Raw genomic sequence first — 24,412 nt, 5'->3', positions numbered from 1 at the left:
AGGGCATATTCCCAAGACCTGCTTCTTTTGGAGACCCTTCTGCGTGGTCCAGGGGGATGGAAAGCCAGAGCCATGAGGGAGCATGTTAATGAACCTGGAATCCTTCTTTTCGGGTAGTGCTCGCTCATAAATGAATCCACTTTATAGAGCCATAGCAGGGAGGAAATGACTGCTCGGAGCCTGATTTATCTGCTCAAATGCTTTGTAGTACTTCAGATTAATAAAAATATTTAATAAAGAATCAAGTTGGTTTATGCAAAGAGAATCACATCCCCTGTATTTTTATTACTGAAAAATTGGAAGCGGGAAGGAATAATGATATAAGCTACTGTATAAATGACAAAAATACCCATTCTAGTTATATGCATTGCTGTACAATCTTTTTCTATCCTATAAACATAATATATTCTTATGCCTATTTCAACTGATTCAGTAGTCATATGCTGCATTGTGCAGTTTAATGCCATCCCATCCTCAACAGCTCTGGCAAGTGATTAAATAAGAAATAAATTTTGCTGTCATTGCATTTAAAATCAAATCAAGGATCATTTGTTACCCCAAACGAACCAGTTATCCTGCTCTGCTCATAAGGAGGCTGCTGTTTGCTGAAGCATTTAGAAATGTATATATAGTAAACTCTTTGCATAATGGCTTGTACTGTAATATGATCTTTATGAGCCTCCCGCTCCGGAGACGCTCGGCAGTGCCAATAAACAGCACATTGCTTTTTTAATTTAAAGTTATAGGTATGAGACACTCCATGTTCTCCTTGTGCTCCTCCGAGCCCTGCTGGCTGTGCCAGGGAGCTGGGGCAGAGCTCTGTGTCCCCAGTGTCCCCCAATGTCCCCAGTGTGGCACCTCAGTGACACCCCCAGTGCTGGCAGCTCCTCCCAGGGACAAACCCAGCCTGGCCAGACCCCAAACACGCAGGGAATACACCCAGAGGGCACAGACAAACTGTCCCATCACCAAGTGCATTAAATTTAATGTCACCGCCTCGTTAATGGCCCCTCACATTGTAATGTGTAATATAAACTTAGAAATTAATTGTGGTACCTCTGAAAGCTTCTTTAGCTGCTGCCAGAAGGAAACCTGGCTAATCACCATCATTTCAAAGTCCTTTCTTCTTAGAAGATTGTGTCTGACCAAACTCCTTTTGTTGGCTCATTATCTTAATTCCTCTCCAGGAATTCCCAATTTTTGGCCACCCCCACATCCTCACTGGGATTTACCTGAGAGCAGCTGCTCCTTCCTCTGGGATTTCATCCACAGGTGAGTCTACACCTGCCTCGTGCTCCAGGTGAGCAAAAGCTTGTGGAGGGGACCTTTTTCCTTAAAAAGAAAAAAAAAAACCAAAACATTTTCATTAAAAAATTACCATTGTAAGGAAAAGGAGGTTCCTGGGGTGCCCTGTGTGGGTTTGGGCATCACCAGTGGCAGACAGCCCCTCACCATCATCAACAGACCCACCACAAACCCCTCCAAACCCACTGGGTAAATTATTTGTTGCAAATTATTTGCTCAGCTTTAATTATCAAGTTTTGGCAGCCATTAGTTAAACCGGTTAATTTTATTACGGAGAAAACAACAAATCACACGGCTGACAATAATGAGGATGAACAGGCATTTAATTATCCTTGTTCTAGACAGAACAATTATTAATTTTAAACTGCAAAAACTCATTTGGAAAGTTTGGAGTCTGGAGAGTTCTGGTGGGGAGAGGGGATTTTGTCTGTGGTCAGCAGCTTCATTAATACCAGGAGCTCCAGGAAATAAATTCCTGCACCATCCTCTTGGACAGGGCGGGAGTAAAACCAATAAACTCGTGAGTTTGGGGCTGTTAAAATAAATTTGGAGTCACTCCTTGTCTTGGCTTGGAAAGACAGGAGTCTGCTAAGGAAGGCAGGAGCCTCCCCTGAAATGGAGAATGTAAACCCTCCCCACCCCTCTGAATTGCTATAAATTTTAAATCAAGGGGCTCTCAGGCAAAAAATATGGGAGGAGGAAACAACAGTTCTTTAATACGGAAAAGAAAAAAAAAAGGATAAAATAAACAATGCATCACACTAGAACAACACTGACAGAGTCAGAACCCAACCTGACACCCTGTGGGTCAGGGTGTTGGTGGCAGTGCCATTGGAATTGTGGCTCAGCCCTCCTGCAGTGTCAGGGGTGGTTCTGTTGGAGCAGGGATCCTGTAGAGAAGGATGGATTCTTCCTCTGAAGGTCCAGTGGAAGGAGAGGCAGCTGCTGTTCCTCTGGGCAATCCCGTGGAGAAAGCCGTGCTGGTGTCTCAAAACCTCCAGATTATATCCATGTAGGAATGCTTGGCTCCTCCCTCTGGATTATATCTGGGCAGCAATGCTTGGCTCCTCCCTCTGGGCGGGGCATCTCCCAATGGGATGCCGTAGTTCTTATCAGCCATGCAGTGACATTCAACAGTCTGTTATCAGCGATGTCCCCTCCCAGGGAGGTGTGAATGTGATCACTCAAAGGCAAACTGCCCACGTGACAAAGGTAATCTGCCATACAGATGGTAACTGAAAACGTCCTGCATTGCAATCTTCAACACTCCTGCACCCACTGCTGGCTCTGGAAGGGTTTGGGGTCCCTCTGCACCCAGCAGGACACAGCGAGGAGGATCCCCCCAAATTTGGGACAGTCCCCTCCCCTCAGACCCTTCCCCAGGGCATCCTCAAGGAGAAGCAAAACCACCCAAAAATAAAAGTTGGGGGGATGAAGCTGAAGAGGGGAGGAGCAGCTGGAAACTCATCATTCATCCCCAGTGGTCAGTGGCACAGATAACATTTTTCAAAGTGTAATTGCAGTCAATTGTACTTTCCCCCCAGTGCCCGTCAGCTCAGCTGGGGTGATAAATGTTGGCTTTTAAGCAAGAATGGATTGATTATTAATAGCTTAGATACCAGTTACAGGAACTGCAATAAAGCTAGATTTTAATTTCCCTCTCTATTAAGGGATCTCATGTTTCATTCAACGTAGAGGGAAAATGGGGGGTTTTGCAAAGATATTAGATTTACTGCCACTGTAAAAGATCATTGATGCACCCAACTCTGGGCTGTGTTTGATTTTTCAACAAAAGGCAGCTCAGGGGGTCACTGAGCCCCCTGTGCCCAGCCCTGCACCTCCCTGGCATGAGGGAGCAGAGGATTTAGTGGAAACCCAGAATGGTTTGGGTGGAAGGGACACAAAGCTCATCCAGTGCCAGCCCTGCCATGGCAGGGACACCTTCCACTGTCCCAGGTGCTCCAAACCCTGCCCAGCCTGGCCTTGGAGCAGCCACAGCTTCCCTGGGCAGCATTTCCACATCTCCAGAGCTCCTGATCTCCCTCCTGTGCACTCCTGCTCCCCATCGAACACAAAATCCCAGCAGAAAATCACTTAATCGGGGTAGGGATGTTTTGGCTGTGATTTGTGTCTAAGTCAGGAGCAAAAGCATAAAAGCTGCCTTGACTGAAGAACAGAGTTGTGCATTTTAATCTCTTATAACTTACTTTTATGATGTAATTCTGAATTATGTTATTGCATTTGTATTTAGAGAGCACACCAGATGGTGCATGCAGTAACACTTTAAATTAGGGTTTCCCAAATACACATTAAATTTAGATTTAATAAGACAGTTATCACATGGGAATTAAATACCAATTGATTATTTGGAAGGTGCCACAACTCAGCAAAGTGTGCAGCTCCTGGCACCGCAGCTGGCACAGGGGAGGTCTGTAAAAAAAGCATTTAAGATCCTCTGCTGCCACTGATTTATTTTTTTATTGTTATTATTATTATTTTTATTATTATTATTCCGAGCCACAATGTGCTGCTCATAGACTGCGGGTAATTTACTTTTCTAATCAAATTGATTTCCATTCAAATGAATTCTCTTGTCCATCTCCATTCCAGTAATGTTATTTTAAGCGTGAGCTCTGTCTTGGTACAAATGTCTAATCAGATGGGGAGATGCAGAGGGCAGCCTGGTGTGTCCTGGTGAATCACTCACAGGCGAAATTAGAGATGCTTTTAGGTGCAATAATTTATGTATTGTAACTTCTGGTGAGGCCCAGTGAGTGAGATTACATTGCCCTCCTGCATTTATCTGCCTTGGTTTGTGGCTTGGCATTTCTGCCTTTTCTTTTTCCCGCATTTTTGCCCTGCCCCTGAACTGGGCTGACATAATTCCTCTCCCAGAGGGATGAGGGTTGGTCCTTCACGATCCTGCCTGAACCTGGCGAGGACCAGACCCACCATGAGGGATTTGGGTACCAAAACACCAACCCTGCCTCACCCCAAGACCCACCGTGAGGGATTTGGGTACCAAAACACCAACCCTGCCTCACCCCAGCCCCAGCCCAGCCCAAATTCGAGTTCCTGTCTCACCTGAGCAGCCCCTCGCTGGTGGCAGCTTTCCTGTGCCAGTGCCTGCACTGTCACCGTGTCACTGCAAAGGCCAATATATGAAATGCCCATCCCTGCAATGCCCAGACCCTTCTGTCCCTGGGCTGCTGATCCCTGATCCCAGCATCCCTCCAGTTTTGTCCCTGGAGGCCCCCAATGGGCACAACCTGCACCTGTGTGGGTGTGAATAAAGAGCCAGACTCAGAGAGTTGGAGCAGGTGCAGTGCATCTCTCCCTCTGGAGCAGATCCCAAGGAAATTAAGGCAGGTGGAATCCCAAGAGCACACCAATAACCAATTTTTACTGCCCTGGGGAGGAACACGCCCATGGGTGCCCCATTGCCTCTCTCACCCACCTCCCTCTCATTCTGGCTCTGCCAAAATCACAGCCCCACCCCAGGCAGGGGGGAAACGCCTGTTTTATGACAATAGCAATAAAAACAATATCATCAATGCACAGAAAATCCCTTTTCCACGCCCAGGCTCACTCCAGCCCCGCTCTCCTTGCGCTGCTGCCGCAATCCCGGGGCCCAGCCGGCCCGAGCCAACCCCCCCTGCGCATTTTCCCTCAGCACATTTCTACAGCAACGTCGTTTACTTGGTTAAATAACTCATTTATCTTTTTATACTCTCTGCAGATCATAATACACCCACTCTGACAATGCCGCACACCAAAGCCCTAATTTTAGCGCTGGTGTTTAGAAGTAATCAGTTTGAAATATTGGAGCGGGCCTACGATGGGCTTGGGCTTGGTTTTTTCTTTTTTTTTTTTTCTCTTCTTCCCCCCCTGAAATACTGACGTTTGCAAGAAAGCTGCTCATAAGGAAAATTCTGATTATAACAACTCATTTAGAATAAATCAGTTTGAAATGGTTTATGTAACGCGGCGGAATGCGCCGCGCGCCAAGCATCCGAGTTTCTGTGTTTTTCCTTCCCAGTGAGATGAGATTAAATGAAACCCCAAATGCAAGTGGTTTGGGGCACTTCTATTTTGCTAAGCTGAGGAAATGCAGCTTCTCAGCAATTTTATGGCAAATTGGGTTGGGGGGGGGTGGTGTAAAAAAAGGGTAAAGATTAGAGAGAGGAGAATTACCACTCTGAGAAAGGAGAATTACCAACTCCCCCAGCCCTCTCTGCCTTTGAAACCTTTCCCCCCTCCTCATCCTAAAGACAACAACAACCCCAGGACAGCCCCATCCTGGGCAGAGCCTGGGATGCTGCTTGGAGCTCCTGGTGCTCCATCTGCCCTGCTGGTGCCTGGGTACCTCCCCTTGGAGCAGGGCAGGCAGCGCTGCTGCATCCCCTGAGCATCCCTCAAACATCCCCGGAGCATCCCCTGAGCATCCCTCAAACATCCCCAGAGCATCCCCAGAACACCCCCCAGAGCATTCCCAGAGCATCCCCTGAGCATCTCTCAAACATCCCCGGAGCATCCCCTGGGGCAGCCCCTGAGTATCCCCCAAACATCCCCAGAGCATCCCCAGAACACCCCCAGAGCATTCCCAGAGCATCCCCTGAGCATCTCCCAAACATCCCCTGAGCATCCCCTGGGACATCACCCTGAGAATCCCCCAGAGCATCCCCCAGAGCATCCCCACCCTGCCCCACGGCCATGGGACACCTCTGAGGCCTGGCAATTTCGTCACACTGTCCCTCGGGGGGTGACAGGAGCCTCCTGCCCGTTCTCAGAGCCTGGGGAAGGATTTTCTCCAGGGGAGAGGAGGGGAGCTCACAGCAGAGCGGGGCACAGGAGGATTTCAGCTGTTGCTGCATCCCCCAGTCCCGGCCCCACTCTCTGGAAAAGACCCAGATTCATTTGGGAGCGCTGCAAATTCAATTTTAAGTAATAATAACAACAACTATTGGTTTTTATAAGTGGAGGGAGGGAGTGTGTGATGTGTCCAGGTAAAAAAGCCAAAAGATGCCCAAACCACATCAGGTGAGGCCCAGGGCAATGCAGGGAACTCCAAAATCCCAAAATTTGGGCAAACCCCTTCAATTGGCCAAATCTGGGCGTTGTTTCATACCTTGAAGTGGAGCCTGAGCCATCAGAGCCCCCTCAGCATCTTTTAACAACCCCCTGCTTAACACTGCCCACCACCCAGAAAGACAGAAACCAGAGCAAAGGAAACCTTTTAATTGTAATTTACTTTATTATTTTGTAAATGTGAATTTTACAAAGCGTTTTACAATTAATGATCACATTGGGTTGGTGTTTTTTTTTGTTTTTGTTTTGTTTTTTTTAAATGGATTTTTTCATCATATGAAAACAGCTATGAGCACAGTTCCAGCTCGGGGTGGGGGGGGGTCTTCATGTTTACTCTCTCTTTTTTTTTTTTAGTTACTGATATATCGTGTCAGCCATGGCTACAAAATAACAGTCTGAACTATACAGAGTAAGAGCACATAAATACTAGTGAATAATGCACGGTAAAAAATAAAATGAAATAAAAATAAAAAAAAAGAAGCTAGCATCGTTCGTGGCTGAGACAGTTGAGGAACATAATTCAGTGGTACTGTGAGATTTCCTTACAGCACAGAAAGTATTTTTAACAGTCATGAATTACAGTACTACTTAATACCCTATGAAGACGCTTTAAAAACAACCTTGTACTTTAAGTCCTTTTTTTTTTTCCCCAAACATTCTGTCCAAAGGATTAATGTTCTATTTGAATCAAGTGCCATCCAAATGTTCAAGTCAAAAATATTTATACATTTATACTCAGTTGTTTTTTTTATTATTTATTAATTATTTCATTTACTTTTTTTTTCTTTATTCTTGTCTGCTAAAAATAGTATTGCAAGTTTTGGCTTATTTTTTATTTATTTATCATAACGTTGACATAAAAATCACGATATTTTTTCTCTTTTTTTTTTTTTTTTTTGATTTTTGTGTGTGTGCAAAACGCTTTTAAACAGTGGAAGAAACTGGAGGAGGAGGAGGAGGAGGAGGAGTGGAGGGGTTTCCAATGTGAGTGTGTCCCACTCGCCCCCTCGCTCGCTCCCAGCACGGTTTGGAGAGCAGGAACACTTGGAACAGCAGTTGAGTCCCGGGATGGCCACGGGGGGCGGCGGGGACAGCTGGGGACACTCTGGGGACACTCCGGGCTCATCCCGGCTTCCCACGGCTCCTTCTCCGCTCGCAGCGAGCGATTGCCAGCAAAACGAGAGCTCTGAGCACAGCCCCGGGCGACAGGGATGGGACAGGGATGGGGACAGGGATGGGGACAGGGATGGGGACAAGGATGGGGACAGGAATGGGGGGACAGACATGGGGGGACAAGGATGGGGGACAGGGATGGGGGGACAGAGATGGGAGGACAAGGATGGGGACAGGGATGGGGGACAGCCCCGAGGAACAGTCCTGGGGACAGCCCTGGAGGACAGGGATGGGGACAGTCCTGGGAGACAAGGGTGGGGACACCCCCGGGGACAACCCTAGGGACAGGGATGGAGGACAGGGCTGGGGACAGTCCTGGGGACAGAGATGGGGACAGCCCCGAGGAACAGTCCTGGGGACAGCCCCGGGGAACAGGGATGGGGACAGGACCGGGGGATACACATGGGGACAGGGCCGGGGACAAGGATGGGGACAGCCCCCAGGGACAGCCCTGGAGAACAAGGCTGGGGGACAGCCTTAGGGACAGCCCCAGGGGACAGGGATGGGGACAGCCTTAGGGACAGCCCCGGGACAGCCCTGGGGACAGCTCGGAGGGCTCCGCTCCCCAAAGCCCGCGGGCAGTTCCAGTTTTGGGGCGCTGGGGGCTCCAGCCCGCGGTTCCCAGCCCGATCCCCGCCGTTCCCGGCCCCAGGAGCCGCCGCAGCTCCCGGGAAGGGCCGGCAATGTCCCCGTGTCACCGAGCGCCAGCGGGGGTGGCGGAGGGACGGTCATGCAGCCCCTCGGCTGTGCGAAGCGGTGTTTAATTAATTAATTAATTAGCGCTAACGAGGAGGAGAGGAGCTGGTCCTACGCTACGGCAGCTGCGGGGAACTCGGGCGGTGCTTTTACACTCTGCGCTCGTTAAAGGTGCTTGGTATAACTTTAGATATAGAATATACAGGTAATATTGCTAATAGTCAAGCATAAGAATAAAGGTGCAGACATACCATAAATACTGATGCTCTGATTTTACACTGTCAGACCTAGATGAATGCAGTTTCCTATTCACATTATAAAGCAGCCCCAAAATTCTAGAATTTAAAATAGTGTCGTAAACAAAGAGGAGGAAGGAGTCGGTTATGATCTGATCTTCTTAATCTGTTTTCCTTGGAAAAAAAATGATCAAAAAATTCTAAGGCACTCAGGAAAGCCGCATACAATCGATGGACTGCTCTGTTCTCACCTTACATTCAGTTTTAAGGGGTTATTTTTTTTTTGCTTTTTTTTCTGTTGTTTTTTTTTTCTCGGAAGAATACAATCATTACCATATAACATTTTCAAACATATCATTAATCCTCCACACACAGGAAACATTAGTGCAAAATGCTTGCCCTCATCTACCAGATAAGGAAAAACCCAACGCCCTTCACATTTTAGAAGTTTGCCTTCCTAATAATAATAATAATAATAATAATTAATAAAACAAACCCAAATCAGGAAAAAAAAAAAAAAAAGGAAATGAAAGGAAAAAAAAAAAAAAGAAAGGAAAAAACCCCAAAATATACAGGAAGTTGTGCTAGGTATAAAAATATATATTTTCACTGTGCAACTTGACTCTCTCCAGACTCTCTGTCCTAAGCCATTCAAGTACTTTGCTGCTGCCCCCCCGGTGGCCCCCCTGGCTGTGTGGGAACAGGTTTGGTCCAGAATTAATCCCTCCAGCCAAGTGCAGCCCCCAGCCGGGGGGCTCAGCCTGCTCCCCACCCCCAGCAAGTGCCAAAAAAGGAGGAGGAGGAGGAGGAGGAATCCTCTGCAATATCTTTTCTCTCTATATTTATATTTATATATATGCACACAGACACACACACAAGGGACGACTTTTGATCTCCGGCACCCGGAGCCGCTCCCAGCTCGCCTCAAGCTTTTGGCAAACCCAAAGATTCGGGGATCGGGAGGGTCCTCAGCCAAACCTGAGCCCCACCAAGCTGGCTGAGCTGCCCTCCAGCAGCTGTCCCCGGGGCCAAGGAATTGCTGCATCCCCAGGGATGGCCGGGGACAAAGCCCCCGTGGTCCCCGGGCTTGTTCAGTGACGTGGGTAAAGTGCAAATAGAGCCGTGCCCATTCCCACTTCTCCAAAGCATCCCACACCTCTGCACCTGCACCAGCCCCCTAAACCTGCTCTGGGGCGTCACAGTCCCCCCCAAAAAAGCTGTGCCAAAACCCAGCGTGGGGCAGGACCCCCCCATCACTGATTGGTTGTGTCAGGAGCAGTGGCACAGGCTGGGCAGCCTCGTTAATTACGATGCAAAAAAAAACTGCTTCAAGTATCAAAGAAAACAAAACAAATGGCCAAAAGTTGGGTTATCCTCTCCCCACTCCCCCTTTCCCAATGGAAATACAAAGAAGGAAGAAAACCCTGAGCAAAGCGCTGTCTGGATTAGGGAATCAAAGCAGGAAAGAAAAGAGGAGCACAGCCACAGCAGCCTAAAAGTGACTCTTTGTGCACCTTGTTCCTCGTCCCCAACGTGTTAGAGAACAAGCTGCAAGTGTCATTAAAGCAGGTCGTTAAATCACAGTAAAAATAATCACCATTAAAAAAAGGAAAGGAAAAAATAAGGAAAAAGCCAAACTTGGCTGTAATGTCCCTGTCCCCATCCCCTGGGGGCACCCCAGCAGTGCCATCCCCGTGGGACCCCCAGCACTGGGGGGAAGCTGCAGTGTCCCCTTGGACAGACCCTGCTCACTCTGGGGTTTGGGAAGGGAGGGACAGAGAGGTACCTGCTGCCATCAGGCTCCAGGGACACCCCCAAGTCCCATCCCGAGGCCACCAAAGCCACCACAGCCTGGGGACATCAGCCTGCAACAAGAAAAATAAAGACAAATAACTCCACATCGGGTTTTCCCCAGAAGGGACACGGGAGGGTGAGCAGGAGGCAAAGAGCTTCCTCCTCCCCAAAACCTCTTCACAGAAGGGCTCAAAGCTCATTTTGTCTTTTAATTTTTGCATCCAATACATCCCAAATTATTAAATAGTGAGAGCATGGTTGGCCAGGGGAGGAGGGAGGGGCAGCGGGTGAGCTCTGCACGCACTGAGCTCTGCCTCTGGTGCGGATGCTGCCAGGAGCCAGCACCAAGAGACTCCGTGCCCTTTGGAGCAAGAACAACGTGCTCTCCGTGCTCAGATCCCTCCCCAAATCCCTTCACAGGCTGACGGGGGGCTCCTCCCCTCCCAGTAGGACCTGTAGGGGTGCAGAGGGGTGACAGATCCCGTCCCCCAGGAGTGGGGACGTGAAGGTGCCAACACAGAGAAGCAAAGGAAAAGGAGGGGCTGGGAGGGAGGAAGGGAGGAGGGAGAGAGAAACCAAACCCAAACCCAAACTCAAACCCAAACCCAGCCACATTGGGCAAAAACCAGACCACAACCACAACGGCAGCCAGGCTCTCCACCTGCATCCCACACAGTCCTCCCGACACGCGCCAGCCTCAACTCCCACAGCACCATCCCTGCTCCAGGGGGCTGAGGAGCCTCCCTGGCACAGCAGCACCCACGGCCAGGGCTCCCCCCCTGCCTCCAGAGGGGCCTGGCCACGATTTCACTGCCACCATTTCCCCCAGCCCGTCCCACTTGGCTCGAGCCCTTCCCGAGACAAACGCGGCCAGTCACAGCACCTGCACCCGAACACGCCTCGCTTTCCTGGTCAGTGACAAAACTCTCCTTCGAGGACAAGGTTAACGATGGCTTTACTTCTGAGCTGAGTGATGGATGGGGTGATGACGGGGTGGTGGTGGGTGGGGGGTGGCTAGCTTTTCTCCTCCCCTTCTTAAAACAAACAAACAAAAAAAGAAAAAAAAAGAAAAAAAAAAAAACAAAAAAAAAGGAAAGGAAAGGGAAAAAAAAAAGAAAAAGCTACAATCTTATAGACTAACCTCAGGAATATCAAAAAAGGAGCCCAATATTTTTTTAAGTAGGTCGCCACAGACCTAGTCGTTTACAGTATAACGAATGCGATTATTTCCTTCATAAATTTTAAATACAAGCAGAATAAAAATCACATTTTTTTCAGGCAACAGTAGCAGTTCAGTAGGTAAGTGGCTTGATCACATTTTTTTTTTTTGTTTGTTTCATATTAGTAATGCATGCAAGCAGCTTTAGTATTACAGATCCCTTATAGGTGATGAAATGTTTGCTCTCTCTATAAAGTCCCTCCGTAAGTACCATCCTGTCTCCTCACGGGGGTCTCGGGCCGGCTGGAGGAGCCCGAGCCCTGCTCGAAGGGTTGGGGGGTGCTTTGGGTTTCTGATGCCGCCACGGCCTCGGTGGCAGCCGCCTCCTGGATGACGGAGCCGCCGCCCTCGGCGTCCTCGCCCTGCTCGAAGGACTGGCTGGACCCGTTGCTGAGCTCCACGTTCACCGTGCTAGTTCTCAGGGCTACGATAGTCCCCGCCTCGCTCCTCCTCTCTGCATAGATGCGCTGCTCGAAGGGCTGCGCCGCGCCGGGCTGGAAGTCGGGCTCCAGGGGGACAGTGTTTGTGGAGGAGCCCATGACGCTGCGGTACATCTCCATCCCCTCGGGCAGCATGGACTTGATCTTGGGCAGCCAGCGCTTGCGCACGCGCCGCGCGTTGGTGCACATGTCGGCCGCGATCACGTTCATCTCGCTCTCCTTAAAGCTCGGGGCAAAGTTCTGACAGTACACTGCAAAGACAGGGAGACACGGGGCTCAGCCTTCGGGGGCAGGGACGCAAAGGGGAGCCTGGACAGAGCGGGGCTTCACCCACGGGCCTGAGCTCTCCACACTGACAGAGCTCCTCGGCTGGAGACAACCAGGAGGGTACGGACAAGAGGGGACAACCAGGAAGGTGTGAACAAGAAGGAACAACCAGGAAGGTATGAACAAGGAGGAACAACCAAAAAGGTATGAACAAGAAGGGACAACCAGGAACAAGAAGGGACAGCCAGGAAGGTACGAACAAGAAGGACCAGGAAGGCATGAACAAGAAGGAACAACCAAGAAGGAACAACCAAGAAGGAACAACCAAAAAGGAACAACCAAAAAGGAACAACCAAGAAGGAACAACCAAGAAGGAACAACCAGGAAGGAACAACCAGGAAGGAACAACCAGGAAGGTACGAACAAGGAGGAACAACCAAAAAGGTATGAACAAGAAGGGACAATCAGGAACAAAAAGGGAGAACCAGGAAGGTATGAACACCCCAGAATGGCCCCTGTCGCAGATATGTTTTATGAAAAATCCTTTTGCTAGGATCTTTTCTCCTGAGAAGCTGAGAGGCCTCAGAAATGAAATGTGAACAGTAATTATCTGCTGCTGTGGAATGCAACGGGTGATCTGTGATTGGTCTCATGTGGTTGTTTTTAATTAATGGCCAATCACAGTCTGGCTGTCTCGGACTCTCCGCTCAGTCACAAGATTTTATTATCATTCCATTCCTTTCCTTTCCTTGCTAGCCTTCTGACGAAATATTTTCTTCTATTCTTTAGTATAGTTTTAATATATCATTTTAATATAATATATATCATAAGATAATAAATCAGCTTTCTGAAACACGGAGTCAAGATTCTCATCTCTTCCCCTACCAACACCAGCACAGGGCCCTCACTGCATGGGGACCCCCACAGCCACAGGAGATGGCCAAACCAGAGGTGGACACACAAAAGATCCCACAAACTCCCCGTTAATGGCTCCTAAACCCCCAGCACTGCAAATGTCAGAGCTGAGGGGCTGCCCCAGGGATTGTCCTCTGCCTGTCCCTCTCCTCACACCATCCCTGTGTGGCCCTGGCTGCTCCAGCATCCATCCCAGTGCTGGCACATGCCCTGGGAGCTGCAGCAGCCCTGCAACCCCTCGTGCCCTGCTCTCTGCAGGAGCCAAGCACCTGATGTCGTGGGGCAGCATCCAAGGAACTGCCATGGTGAATAACTGTCAGCTAAAGCTCCTGCACAGGGACAAATCCAGGCAGGAGGAACCCATCCCATACCCTGGCACACAGCAGCAATGCCCTTCCAGCCCCTCTCAGGAAGGATCAGGGCTGCAAAGTGCAGAGTTGGGGCTCTCCAGGATAAAACTGCCAACAGGGAGCTGACTCCACCATGTTCAACCACTTTACTGAACATCTGCCCTCTTCTCCCTTTCCCCCAGGTGCCACAGATCTGCCAGGGCAGCTGGAAGGCCCCTGCACTTTACAATTAGGGAGGGGAAAGATTTCTCTCCCAAATCTTAAAAACTAAATGAGAAAAACTGCTTAAGAGTTTTGTTCTCCAGCACAGTAATATTTACACATAGATTTACTCCCCAGAATTCAGCCAGCCTGAGAGAACACAGTGATTTTCACTGCATATGAAGCCCATGGCAAACAGATCCTTCTGAACCCTTTGGGGTTTCCTCCAGCAACTCCTGTCCCAAAACACTACAGGTGACTGAGTGGGAAGTGGCTGATGGAGAGCAGATCCCACCCACATCTTCTCTGGGCAACGATGTAAACTAAAAAATAAATTGATTTTCCTAGAACTTAATTCCACCATTACCACACAACAGAGTGCCCTTCCCTGCCCAGGGCTGGTCCATGCTGTCCCACCCCAGCAGCAGAACACCCCTCTCCTTACATTTGACTGCATTGAGGACCCTGCTGTCCAAGGGCTTCCTGCTGGGATCGCTCGTGGAGGACCTGATTCCAGTTCCACAGCTGTTGGCAAGAGTGTTCCTGCGGGGAGGCAAAGGATACAATAGAATATATATCATAAAATAACAAATCAGCTTTCTGATTCATTATTTATATTTATATGGGACATCCTGGGAGAGGGGACCAGGGCACAGCCACTCCCTGCCCTCCTCCCTTCAGACCCTGGAGGCATCACCAGGATTTTCACGTGAGGAGTGGGAAATGTGCACGGAAATGGAATAAAGTCCTCAAGCACCACTAAGAAAATGCACAGAGCTGAGTGCAGAGGATGAGGCACTCCTGAGCCAGGGTTAAAGCCCTGGAGGTGAAGGAACAGGGAAGGGATGCCCTGGCAGAGCACGAGGAGCAGCAGGACGGGACGGGACAGGACAGGACGTACCGATCGAAGAAGGTGGCCAGGAGACGTCTGAGCAGGACCTTGTGTTTGACACCAGCACATAAATGGCAATTCATCAGCTGCCCCCGGGTGATGTAAACACCTGAGCCTGCAAGGGGGAGAGGGAAATCCAAAATGAGCCCCTGACACAGCCACAGAGCCAGCCCTGAGGCACCCACAGCTCCTCCTCTTCACCTGCTGCAACAAGGACAGAGGGCTTTCTGGAGAATCCTGACAAATCCTTGGAGCCTTGGCGAGTGCCAGGCAATAACAACTCCTAATTTTATCTGTACAGACAGGAAGTCTATGGGAATCAAATGAAAGGATTCCTATTTTCACACCAATGCACACCGTGCAAGGCTTACGCTGTGATTTGATATGTACAGATCAGATTATTTATTTTTTCTGAAGCAAGAAAACCCCAATCCATTTCGCCTTTTCTTTTTTTTTTTTTTTTTTTTTTTTTTTTCCAGTGCAAGGCTGCAGAACACAGAGCTGGAAATGAAAGAAAAAACCCATCTAGCACAGAAAGAGGTACTTGGTTACAGATCTAACTGCTTCCAAAACCCCAGCCCATCACCTCTTGGTACCTCTGGTGAGCAGGGAATTTTCCTTCTAATGCACAGCAACTGCTGCCTTTGAAGCTGCTGCCTTTAAGGATGTTTTCTGGAAGAAAAAGGAACCCTGTGCAAAGCAGCTGGACACGTCCAGAGGTCTGGCAGTACTTTAGAGCAGGTTTTATATCAAACCTTTTTACTCAGCTCACAGACCAGCCTGCTCCTGCATCAGCACTGCTTCCAGGGAGAGGTTATCCCATTTTTCAAGCAGGGGGTTTTGGTGTTTGCTTTTAATTAAGATTAAATAATGGGTCATAGCTGGATCCAGAACACACTCTGTTCTGGAGATATAAAACATCTGCTGGAGCAGCAACATCTCCTCCTGGATTTCCAGGGAAGAGACTGTCCCTGACCTTGTGGATGCAGCCCCTGGGGTGACCCTCTGCACCTCCCCTGGCTGCACCAGGGGCACCCCAGGACCCTGATCCTGCCCAGGACCCAGCATCCCTCTGCATCTCTGGCCATGCCACTGTCACCAGAAATCCTCTTTGTATTCTCTTCCATCTAATGAGGATTTTTAGTCTTGTTTTGTTTTTTTTTTTTTTGAGTAACAGCCTCAGCCCCTCCCTCAGATGTGCTGTGCTGACTGCAAGTCTTGTTAAGGACCCTTTTCAGAGAGGGCTGCTCAAGTTTGCTGAATCAACTATAGCATGAAAAACCAGAAACAAAAGGAAAACACTCCCACTTGGAGAGTTGAGGAAAACTTTCACAGCAGGATCAGGCCCCCCCTCCAGGTCTGAGACAGGAATTAGGGGAGTTTATTTTGTATTTTAAGAGATAAGGCATCAGAGCAAACACCAGCCATCACTGAGGGGAACTTCACTTTAATAAATGAAAAATAACCAGGCAGCCACTATCGGTTAGTGATATTAATCTGCTTTTTTCCAGATTGAAAAATGTAAATCAAGCAGAGTTGCCTCAAACCAATTTGCAGCTCTCACTGTGAAAATAACCTGCACCACTTGATGGTTTTAAGAAGTCTCACATTAAATGGAAATGGGTACAAAATGAATATTCCAGATCCAAAATAAATACTTGTGGTTGTGAGCTGTGCTTTGCCTTCCATCAAAGTCCTGTCCTCCATCAGCTGCAAACCTTTGTGGGCATCCCCTGAAATCCTGATTCCGTCTCCAGAATGAAAATGAAGTCATGCTACTCACCAAGAGAGAAATGACTGCAAGGGAAGAAGAAGAACTGATTTGGATGGACTGTGCTGCCACATGTCCCTTTTGGGGCTTTGCAGGGATCAATTAAACCTGGGGCACGTCTGGGATGTCCTGCCCAGTCATCCCCACACAGCCACATCCAAGGGACAAACCCACAGCCAGCCCACTGCAAAGTAAAGCTGGGGGGAACTTCTAAAAGCAGAATATTATTATTATGATTATTATGATTATTATCACTGGAATTCGACCTGGTCACTCCAGTTAAACACCTTCTGTGCAGTGCTGGGTGTGCCTGGGATGCCACAGCCACCTGGTTTCACTCCTCCAGCTCTACATTCTCTAAACAGAACTTCTTCCACCTCGCACTGGCCAGAAATCTTTCCTAGAGAAGGAGTAAATTCTCCCAATATTGTAAATTCCCCCCAAAATGAAAACAAAGACAGAAGAAAGGATCAAACCCAATTCCTTCTCCTCCTGCTGCAGTGTTTGACCACTTAGTAAATTTATAAAGAAATTTTACAGGTTTTTCAAAGCTTGTTCATTGACACAGATTTTATCTCCCTTGCTTTGTAAATCTTATAACGTGGCAATTTTTGAGTGGGGGTTGTTGGGCTTTTGGATCTGTGATTCTAAATGAAAACACACTCACTGCAGCCACACCAAGCAGGAAGAACACAAGCTGCAGAATTCAATTAAAATGCTAAATTAATTCAATTGAATAAATCCTGTTAATGACACATTTTTCTGTCAGCAAATTAGAGGAAACTCGGAACTTTCCAAAAAACGCTCGGTGACGAATAATCCAGAAAGACACAGCAAGGGCACGCGAGATGGAGAGCACAGCTCCAGAAGGGGAACAGCAGCAACCCAGAGGTATTCCAAGGCAATTCCAAGGTACTCCAAGGAAAATCTACCTGCAACGAGCTCGAGTTTCTCGCCAGGGTCCCCCTCGGAGTAGAGCTTGGGGTGGCAGCGATAGCCGATCTGGCTGATGAGGCTGGCAGGGAGCGCCACCAGGTCCCGCCGGATCAGCACGCACGAGCGGTTCTCCAGGGGGATCTGCTCTGCCTTCTCCTGGGCCACTGCAGAACGGAAGGGGAAAACCGTTAAAATAACCTGTCACGATGCTACAGGAGGTCAGGCTTTGATTTCTTCACGCAGCAATTGGAAATATTCCCCCCCACGGGGCAGTTGACACCTGAAAACTTGGGAAAACCCCCTGGTCTCCCCCTCCACAGCAGCCTCAGCTTCTGCAGAAAGGGATCCTCAGAATCTAACTATGATTTACCATCTCCCGAGTCAATAGTTTGTGAAAATGGACAGCTCTGCATGGCTGGCATCACTCTGCACACGGAGCTGCTGCCCCACACATCCCAGGAGAGTGGCAGGAATTTCACCAGGGCTTCTAAACAGTGAACTGATGAACACCTGCAGCAGTTCCATCATTACTTCCCTTGGTGGTTTTTCATGCTGAAGTTAAAATCCAGACCCTGCAGACACCTCTGCTCTGAGAAGGGTCACCAGAGCCTCTCTGTGCACCCACCAGCCACCTCCAGCCCACCTTCTGTTCCTCTGCCTCTGCAGGCCAGCTTTTCCTCTCAGTAACAAAAGAAGCCCCCATCAACAAGGCAAAATATGTTATCGTGAGGTAGCTTGAAAACAAAAATACCAGATTTTCCCAACCCTCTCTGATGCACCATCTCCAGAGCCCAGCACCGCCCAGGAGCAACCAGCAACATGGAAAAGCTGAAATACTGGGCTGTCCTGCCAACACCTCCAAACCTGGGCATTGTGGGCACACAGGGCATTGGTTTCTAAAGCACATTTACAGTCCAAGACCACCAGATTGCTTAAAATGACAATTTTTGACAGCAACGAGGGCTGACCATGCACATCAACTTCAGAACACGGTGGGAACAGCCCCAGGGCTGAACTGCAGCCCAGCTCTGGCCACGATCCACCTTTTTCCCCCCAAAACTGTTTGATAATTGGCAAGTGCCACGTACAAACCCAAACCCAGCTCTGTGCTCAAAACCTATGCACACTGAGAGAGCAGAAACCCCAGCAAGGAGCATTTCTGAACCCAAAACCTGCTCCAGAGGTGTCTTTCCCTGCGATTACCCCCGAGTTCTGGGTTCACTTTTCCTCCCTGCAGATAAAATAACAAGTTTTGCAGAGCTGTTGCTCAGTAACCCAGGGTGATGGCTCGGGGACAAAGGGAGCAGTGTTCTGTTCTAAGTAGGACATGGCCACGGTGCCCTGCTGGGCTGGGGCATCCCATGCAGGCTCTGGGGCATCCCCACCCTCAGGACATGGGCTGGATGGCTCCCTCTGGCCCTGAGGAATGGCAGGAGGGGTTCTGGAATGGCAGGAGGGTGGTCCCTGCTCAGGGATACACAACCCAACAGCAGCAGAACAACTCACAGGGTGGTTCTAAACTCTTTGTGCCATCACGGCCCCACCACCAGTGGGAAATCTGTGCATTGACACTCCCAGCTGCAATATCCCCAGCAGTCCCAGACACAGCTGGAGATGGGGCTCAGCTCCCACTGAGGGAGAATCTCAAAGATCAGCCCTATTTTGAGGCTTTTAGAGTGATAAGCAAACCATATCCCATTAAATACTGATATTTTCAGCTTAAATAAACCAAAAACAAAGGGACAGTGGGTATGGGGGAGCCAGTCCTGCTCTGCTGTCCTTCCCTGGCAAGGCAGGGCCACCAGGGCAGGAAGGGACACCTCAGTCATCTCCCAGAGGCAAAATTTTACTCAGAGGTAAAATTAAATACACAACCCCTAGGAGCTGTATATGTGACCTACACAATCCCACCTCAGCAGGGGGCTCTGCCCAGGTTATTAAAAAATCACTAAAAATATATTAAAAATATTAGCAATTATTAAAAATTGAATTTTTAATACTTCACTTTTACTTTAACCAATGGCTCAGGTCGAAAGCACCCACAATATCCAACAGCACCATACTTCAAAAACCAAACTAAAATTCAGCTAAAAAGACCAACCACAACTCAACCTACTGCTGGATTTTGGTTACATCTGTCCTGCTGGCTCACTGTCCATAAATCTCTTATGAAACACAGCCATGAATCATTTTGGGGGGCTTTGCTTCCATTCAAGCATTAGCAGAAAATCAACGATACCAAACAAAAAGAGGTTTGGGGCTTTCAGTGGCACCTCGGTTGAGCAGATAGCAATCAGTTATGTAAAGGAGCAGGACACAAGAGCCACTCTGGTGCCATGTTTCCACAGAAAGCCACTCTGTTTGGCCTTTCTGCTCCACAGAACAGGAGAGTATTTGCTTCTAATTAATTTGTGTCTTCAGAGGGCAGCGGCTCCTTCCCTTTGAATGAAAGGGCAAACAATGGGAAGTATTGTTAAATACAGTTTTGTTCCTGAACAAGAAAGGAGCTCCCAGCCAGCAGAGAGGGGCAGGAAATCATTACAGAGGAAGCCACCAGAGCTGCCAGCCAAACACTGGAATATTTGATTTATTTGGACGTATGCTTTCATCCCAAACTTAGCTGGAGGCTGCAGCTGCAACAGGTGGTGCAGAATGGAAAAACTCATTTTCCTGGATTTTTCGGGCCGAAGAAACAGCCTCAAACCAACTCACTGGTCCGTGCTCCGTGGCTCCAGGCTGTGCATGATGCTGGGGCACGTGTCCTCCTCATCCCTAAAACAAACTCCAGAGATCCCTCACAGCCCCTTAGTGCCGAGCCCGCCATGGTTGGGTGACATTGGGATTTCTGCACGTCCCACCTGAGCTTTGCTGGGGATGGGCTGCTCAGGTGAGTGCCTGGGGATTGCTGGACACACACCTGGCCCCAGCACTCACTCATCTCCTTACTTCCTGACAATCCAAACAGCAAAACGAGTCACAAACCCCAGTTCCCACCAGTCTGGGTTCTCCAAACTGCACATAAACATCAGGGTGCTCCTGTGGGTAGGAAACAACTGCTGCTGGTTTAGGAATGGGATTGGGAGACACAGAAAGATCAGAGTGATGGAGCCTCACCCAAAAACTGATCTTCACAGAGTCCCAACATACAACCACACATCTCAAACCCTGAGAGAACCCATCTCCACCTGCTCCACCATGGATGATCCTTTTCTGTACACAGCAAAAAGTCTCTTTTCAAACAGCAATATTTTAACATTTCTCTCCCACCAGCCTATTTTCCACTGGCAGTGGGACCACCTCAGAAATATCTTCCCTCCACAGCCTCAGCATCCCCAGCATCTGCTGCAGATGTAAACCTGGAGCAGAGGACACACGCAAGCACCCTGGGACAGATCCATCACAGAGTCCCAACGGGGAGAGTTTACATTTCCCAAATAGTACATTTATACCAACGTACTGAAATGTAGCCTTTGATTTGTGACCTATTTATACAGGGAGGTAATCTGGAATTAGTATAGGAAAAATATTACTGGTTTATAAATACCCCTATCTTGCCTTCGCCTCAGATCTCAGCCAGGAGTGAAACATCTGCCAGCCTAAAATTAAACATCTGTGGTTCAGAGGGAGGAAAATGGGGCTGGAAGTTTAATGCCAAAAAAGGCCAGAGGCTGAGTGCCCCCAGCCTGGGGCTCAGCTCTGGCTGTGGCAGGGTCAGGATGGGGCACTGCCACCACAGAGCCCTCAGCCTGGAAAACACCTCCAAAACCAGCACATCCACCCTGTGCCCAGTCCCCACCTTGTCCCATGAAGACACACAGGCTTTCAGCACTTTGCAGGTGTCTGAATCCCTCCGCAAAAGCCAAAGTGCTCTGGCGGATACTGACACAGCCCTCGACCGTTTCATTCCCTACAAATCCACGAGCTGTTTGCTGCTGGGCATCCTCCTGTGCACAGGCTGGTCCCCAAGGAGCAGGGGGAGCTGGCAGGAGCAGGGGCTGTCCCTGCAGTGGCAGCCAGCTGCTCCATCCCGCTGCAATTCCTGCCGTGATTTGTGATTCACGCGGCCGCAGCGCGGGATGCTGCACGGGCTGCACCATTTGGGATTCTGGGCTGTTCCCTGCCCTCTTTCCCTACTGTCAGGAATCAGAGGCCAGGAGAGAAAACTATTCTCTCAGCTAATTACCACAACTATTCTATAATGGCTATTTTAGATGAATTTTTAATGAAGTGTGCTCTTGTCAGTTCAGGATTTCATAACTTTCAAGTCCAGCCTTTACATTCCAGCCGTTTGCTGCACCAAGATTTTCCCTTTTCCCTGCAAACCGGTGCAGCAGGAGCAGGGGAGGAGGACGGACCCTTGCACAACTTCGCTGGTGCCTGTCAAAATTAAATTAACTGCATCTGCTCAGCAGAGAGCTGACTGACAAGAACGTGGCTCAGTGCAGAAAAGCGCCGAGCATCTGCAAGTCCTGCTGAAACCCACTTCAGCTCGGGCCCACGACGCTGTAATTAACAGGGATAAAAATACTTTGCTTTTGTTTAATATTTTCTGGAGTTGTGCGTTCCTCAGATCAGATGCTGGAAACCTCATTAAGTCTCGCTCGTGTCCTCGAGGCCCACATGTTCTCCACACCCAGACCTAGTTCTGGAGCAAGGAGCCATTTTACCGCAGTGCTCCCAGCCTGGCACGGCAAACGTGGCCACCAAACCTGCCCAGAGCCTGGGGGGAAACTGAGGCAGCTTTTCCCCTCTGCCAGCTGCCACCCTGCCTGCCTACACCTGAGCCTGACCCTCCTGTGTTTATCATGCTGCTCCTTCTGCAGGTCCAACACTTGTCCTGGTCCCTCACAGCAGTGCCACCGCTGCAGGTGGCACCAGCTTCTTCTCCCAGGGCTCCTCCAAGAGGAAACAGCCTCAAACTGTGCCAGAAAAGGTTCAGGTTGGACAAAAGGAGGAATTTCTTCATGGAAAAGGTGTTCAGGCATGGGAAGGGGCTGCCCAGGGAGGTTTTGGAGTGCCCACCCCTGGACGTGCCCAAGGATGCAACACTCCGTGCTCTTGGTGGTGTTTGGTCAAAGTTTGATCTTGGAGACCTTTTCCAACCTTAATGATTTGGAGATGAGGATCTGATCCAGCTTTGGAGATTCAGAATGGCTCTGACTACAAAAAGGGGTGAAGAAAATAAATTAAAAACCCCCAGCTTTGGGGCAAGAAGAGGATTGGCGACCCCTCCAAGGCTGGTGGGTGATGCTGAAGGCAGGTGAGGAGCTCAGTCCACCTCAGCAGCTTCAGATAGGGAATAAAAATGCATAGAAAAAGAAGGAAAAAATTCCACCAACCCTCTCTGAAATTCAGAGCTTCGTCTGCTCCGCTCCTCTTTGGCTTTGTTTTTGTTTTCACAAACAGGGCTCTTGGAAACCTTGGCAATGCCTGGTTTAAAGGGCTCCCCCTCCCCCAGGGCTTTGTGAGGCTGTGGGATCTCCATGCCAGGAGCAGGATTAGCTGCCTTCTCTCTTCCATCTCACAGTTTCATTATTCTGCACCTTTTGAGAGGGTACAGTTTATCCCGAGTAATTAAAACACAGTTAGCTCTACAAGTCCCGACCATAATGGAACAGCTTAGGTTTTACTTTTTGTAATCTCTCTTTTGCATGCCCTCTTTTCCAGGAAGCCTGATACCTATAGCTGCCTTATTTCAAACAGGAAACTCCCCCGAAAGGTGCGGGTGGGGAAGAGGAATTTCAGCAGAAATGTGGGATATTTAGAGCCTTACAACCTGCCTCTTCCCTGCATGGCCTCAGCATCACCACCTGCTTCCCCCTGCAGAAAACAAGCAGGAGAACTTGGCTGTGGGATGCCCAGCCCTGGCACAAGGGCTGCAGCATCTCCAGTGACACCTGAGAAAGCTGCTCGGATTTTCACTTTTCCAGCTGGGATGATTCCTGTCCAGCATGGATCAGGGGCAGCCTCAGAGCTGCTGCTGCACCATCCCCAGGCTGGTGCTGTCCTTGCCTTCTGAATTGGTTTTGTTCTGCTCCTGCAGGAACTGGCCCCGTGACAGGGATGGAAAACACACTCCAAGGGCATGATCCCACTGCTCCGAGGAACAACTGAAGGCAAACCCACATTGCTCACCACAGGTTCTACAGGGAAAAGCAAAATAAACCCAAAACAAGTGGGCAACACACAATCCTATTCAGTCTGGCTCCAACAGCAGCCATGGAGGAGACCCTGACCTTGTCCCACCCCTGATCCCACTCCTCTCCTGCCCCATCCCAACCACTGAAGCAGGACAGGGAGAGGCTAATTTGAGGCTAATTTCCTACAACTGCTTGTCCACTTCTCCTAACAAATATTTCTAATATTAAAATAGTAAATTCACTGTTTTCCTCCTTTTTCATATGGCTTAGTGAAAAAACATCATGGAAAATTCTGCTTATCTGTTCACTGTCCGGCAGGGGACGTGGCAAGAGGATGCTGAGGGGATGGGATGGGATGGGATGGGATGGGATGGGATGGGATGGGATGGGATGGGATGGGATGGGATGGGATGGGATGGGATCGGATGGGATGGGATCGGATGGGATGGGATCGGATGGGATGGGATGGGACAGTGTGTGGGGGTGAGCCCACTCTCAGTACTAAGGAAGCCTACCTGTTTTATGCAACAAAAATTGTCCCATTTGCCAAATCTTGTTCCTTGGTGAAGACTAAAGTCAAATGGCTTTGAGGAGAGCTCGTCAATGAACCAGCGTTAAAATATTTGCAGCATCAGTGCAGCAATCCCAGGAGGCAGAGCAGGGGAAGCAGCTCCAGGGGAGGGGATGCTGCATGCAGCCACGGCCAGGGGGAAGATGTCCCTCCCTGGGGAGCTCCTGAGGATCAAAGCTGCTGCCACAAACACCTGCAGCTCCCACCCTGCAGCTCTGTGAGGCTGAGCTTCCATGGGGGACACTGCCAGCTCCACCTGTGTGGGGTGCTGGGAGCTGCTTCCACAGGGGATGCTCACAGGACATCACCCAGGGGCATCTCCCCCTGGAACTGTGCCCCTGGACCTGCAGCCCTGTCCTGGCTCCTCAGGAGGGTCTGAGCCCTGCCAGGTGCCAGGAAAACAGGCTGTGTGCCCAAG

The 24,412-nt window shown here is 49.4% G+C and overlaps 1 protein-coding gene across 5 annotated transcripts in view; it reads right to left on the bottom strand.

The window, feature by feature from the left end:
• Positions 1-6,722: 6,722 nt before the first annotated feature.
• NACC2 (NACC family member 2) overlaps positions 6,723-24,412 on the bottom strand; it is a 54,568-nt gene continuing 36,878 nt past the window's right edge. For all 5 annotated transcript variants that reach the window (XM_058038109.1, XM_058038108.1, XM_058038110.1 and 2 more), the window contains 4 exons: positions 17,280-17,447; positions 14,586-14,691; positions 14,130-14,227; positions 6,723-12,202 (listed from right to left, as the gene is read on the bottom strand). In XM_058038109.1, coding sequence (XP_057894092.1) covers positions 11,700-12,202; positions 14,130-14,227; positions 14,586-14,691; positions 17,280-17,447 — 875 coding nt within the window. In that variant the 3' untranslated portion in view covers positions 6,723-11,699. The remainder of the gene's footprint in view (positions 12,203-14,129; positions 14,228-14,585; positions 14,692-17,279; positions 17,448-24,412) is intronic.

The sequence above is a fragment of the Melospiza georgiana genome, chromosome 20, assembly GCF_028018845.1.
Source record: "Melospiza georgiana isolate bMelGeo1 chromosome 20, bMelGeo1.pri, whole genome shotgun sequence".
Classification (NCBI taxonomy): Eukaryota; Metazoa; Chordata; class Aves; order Passeriformes; family Passerellidae; genus Melospiza; species Melospiza georgiana.
The sequence above is the reverse complement of the archived record's forward strand: the minus strand, read 5'-3'. Positions and strand labels throughout refer to the sequence as shown.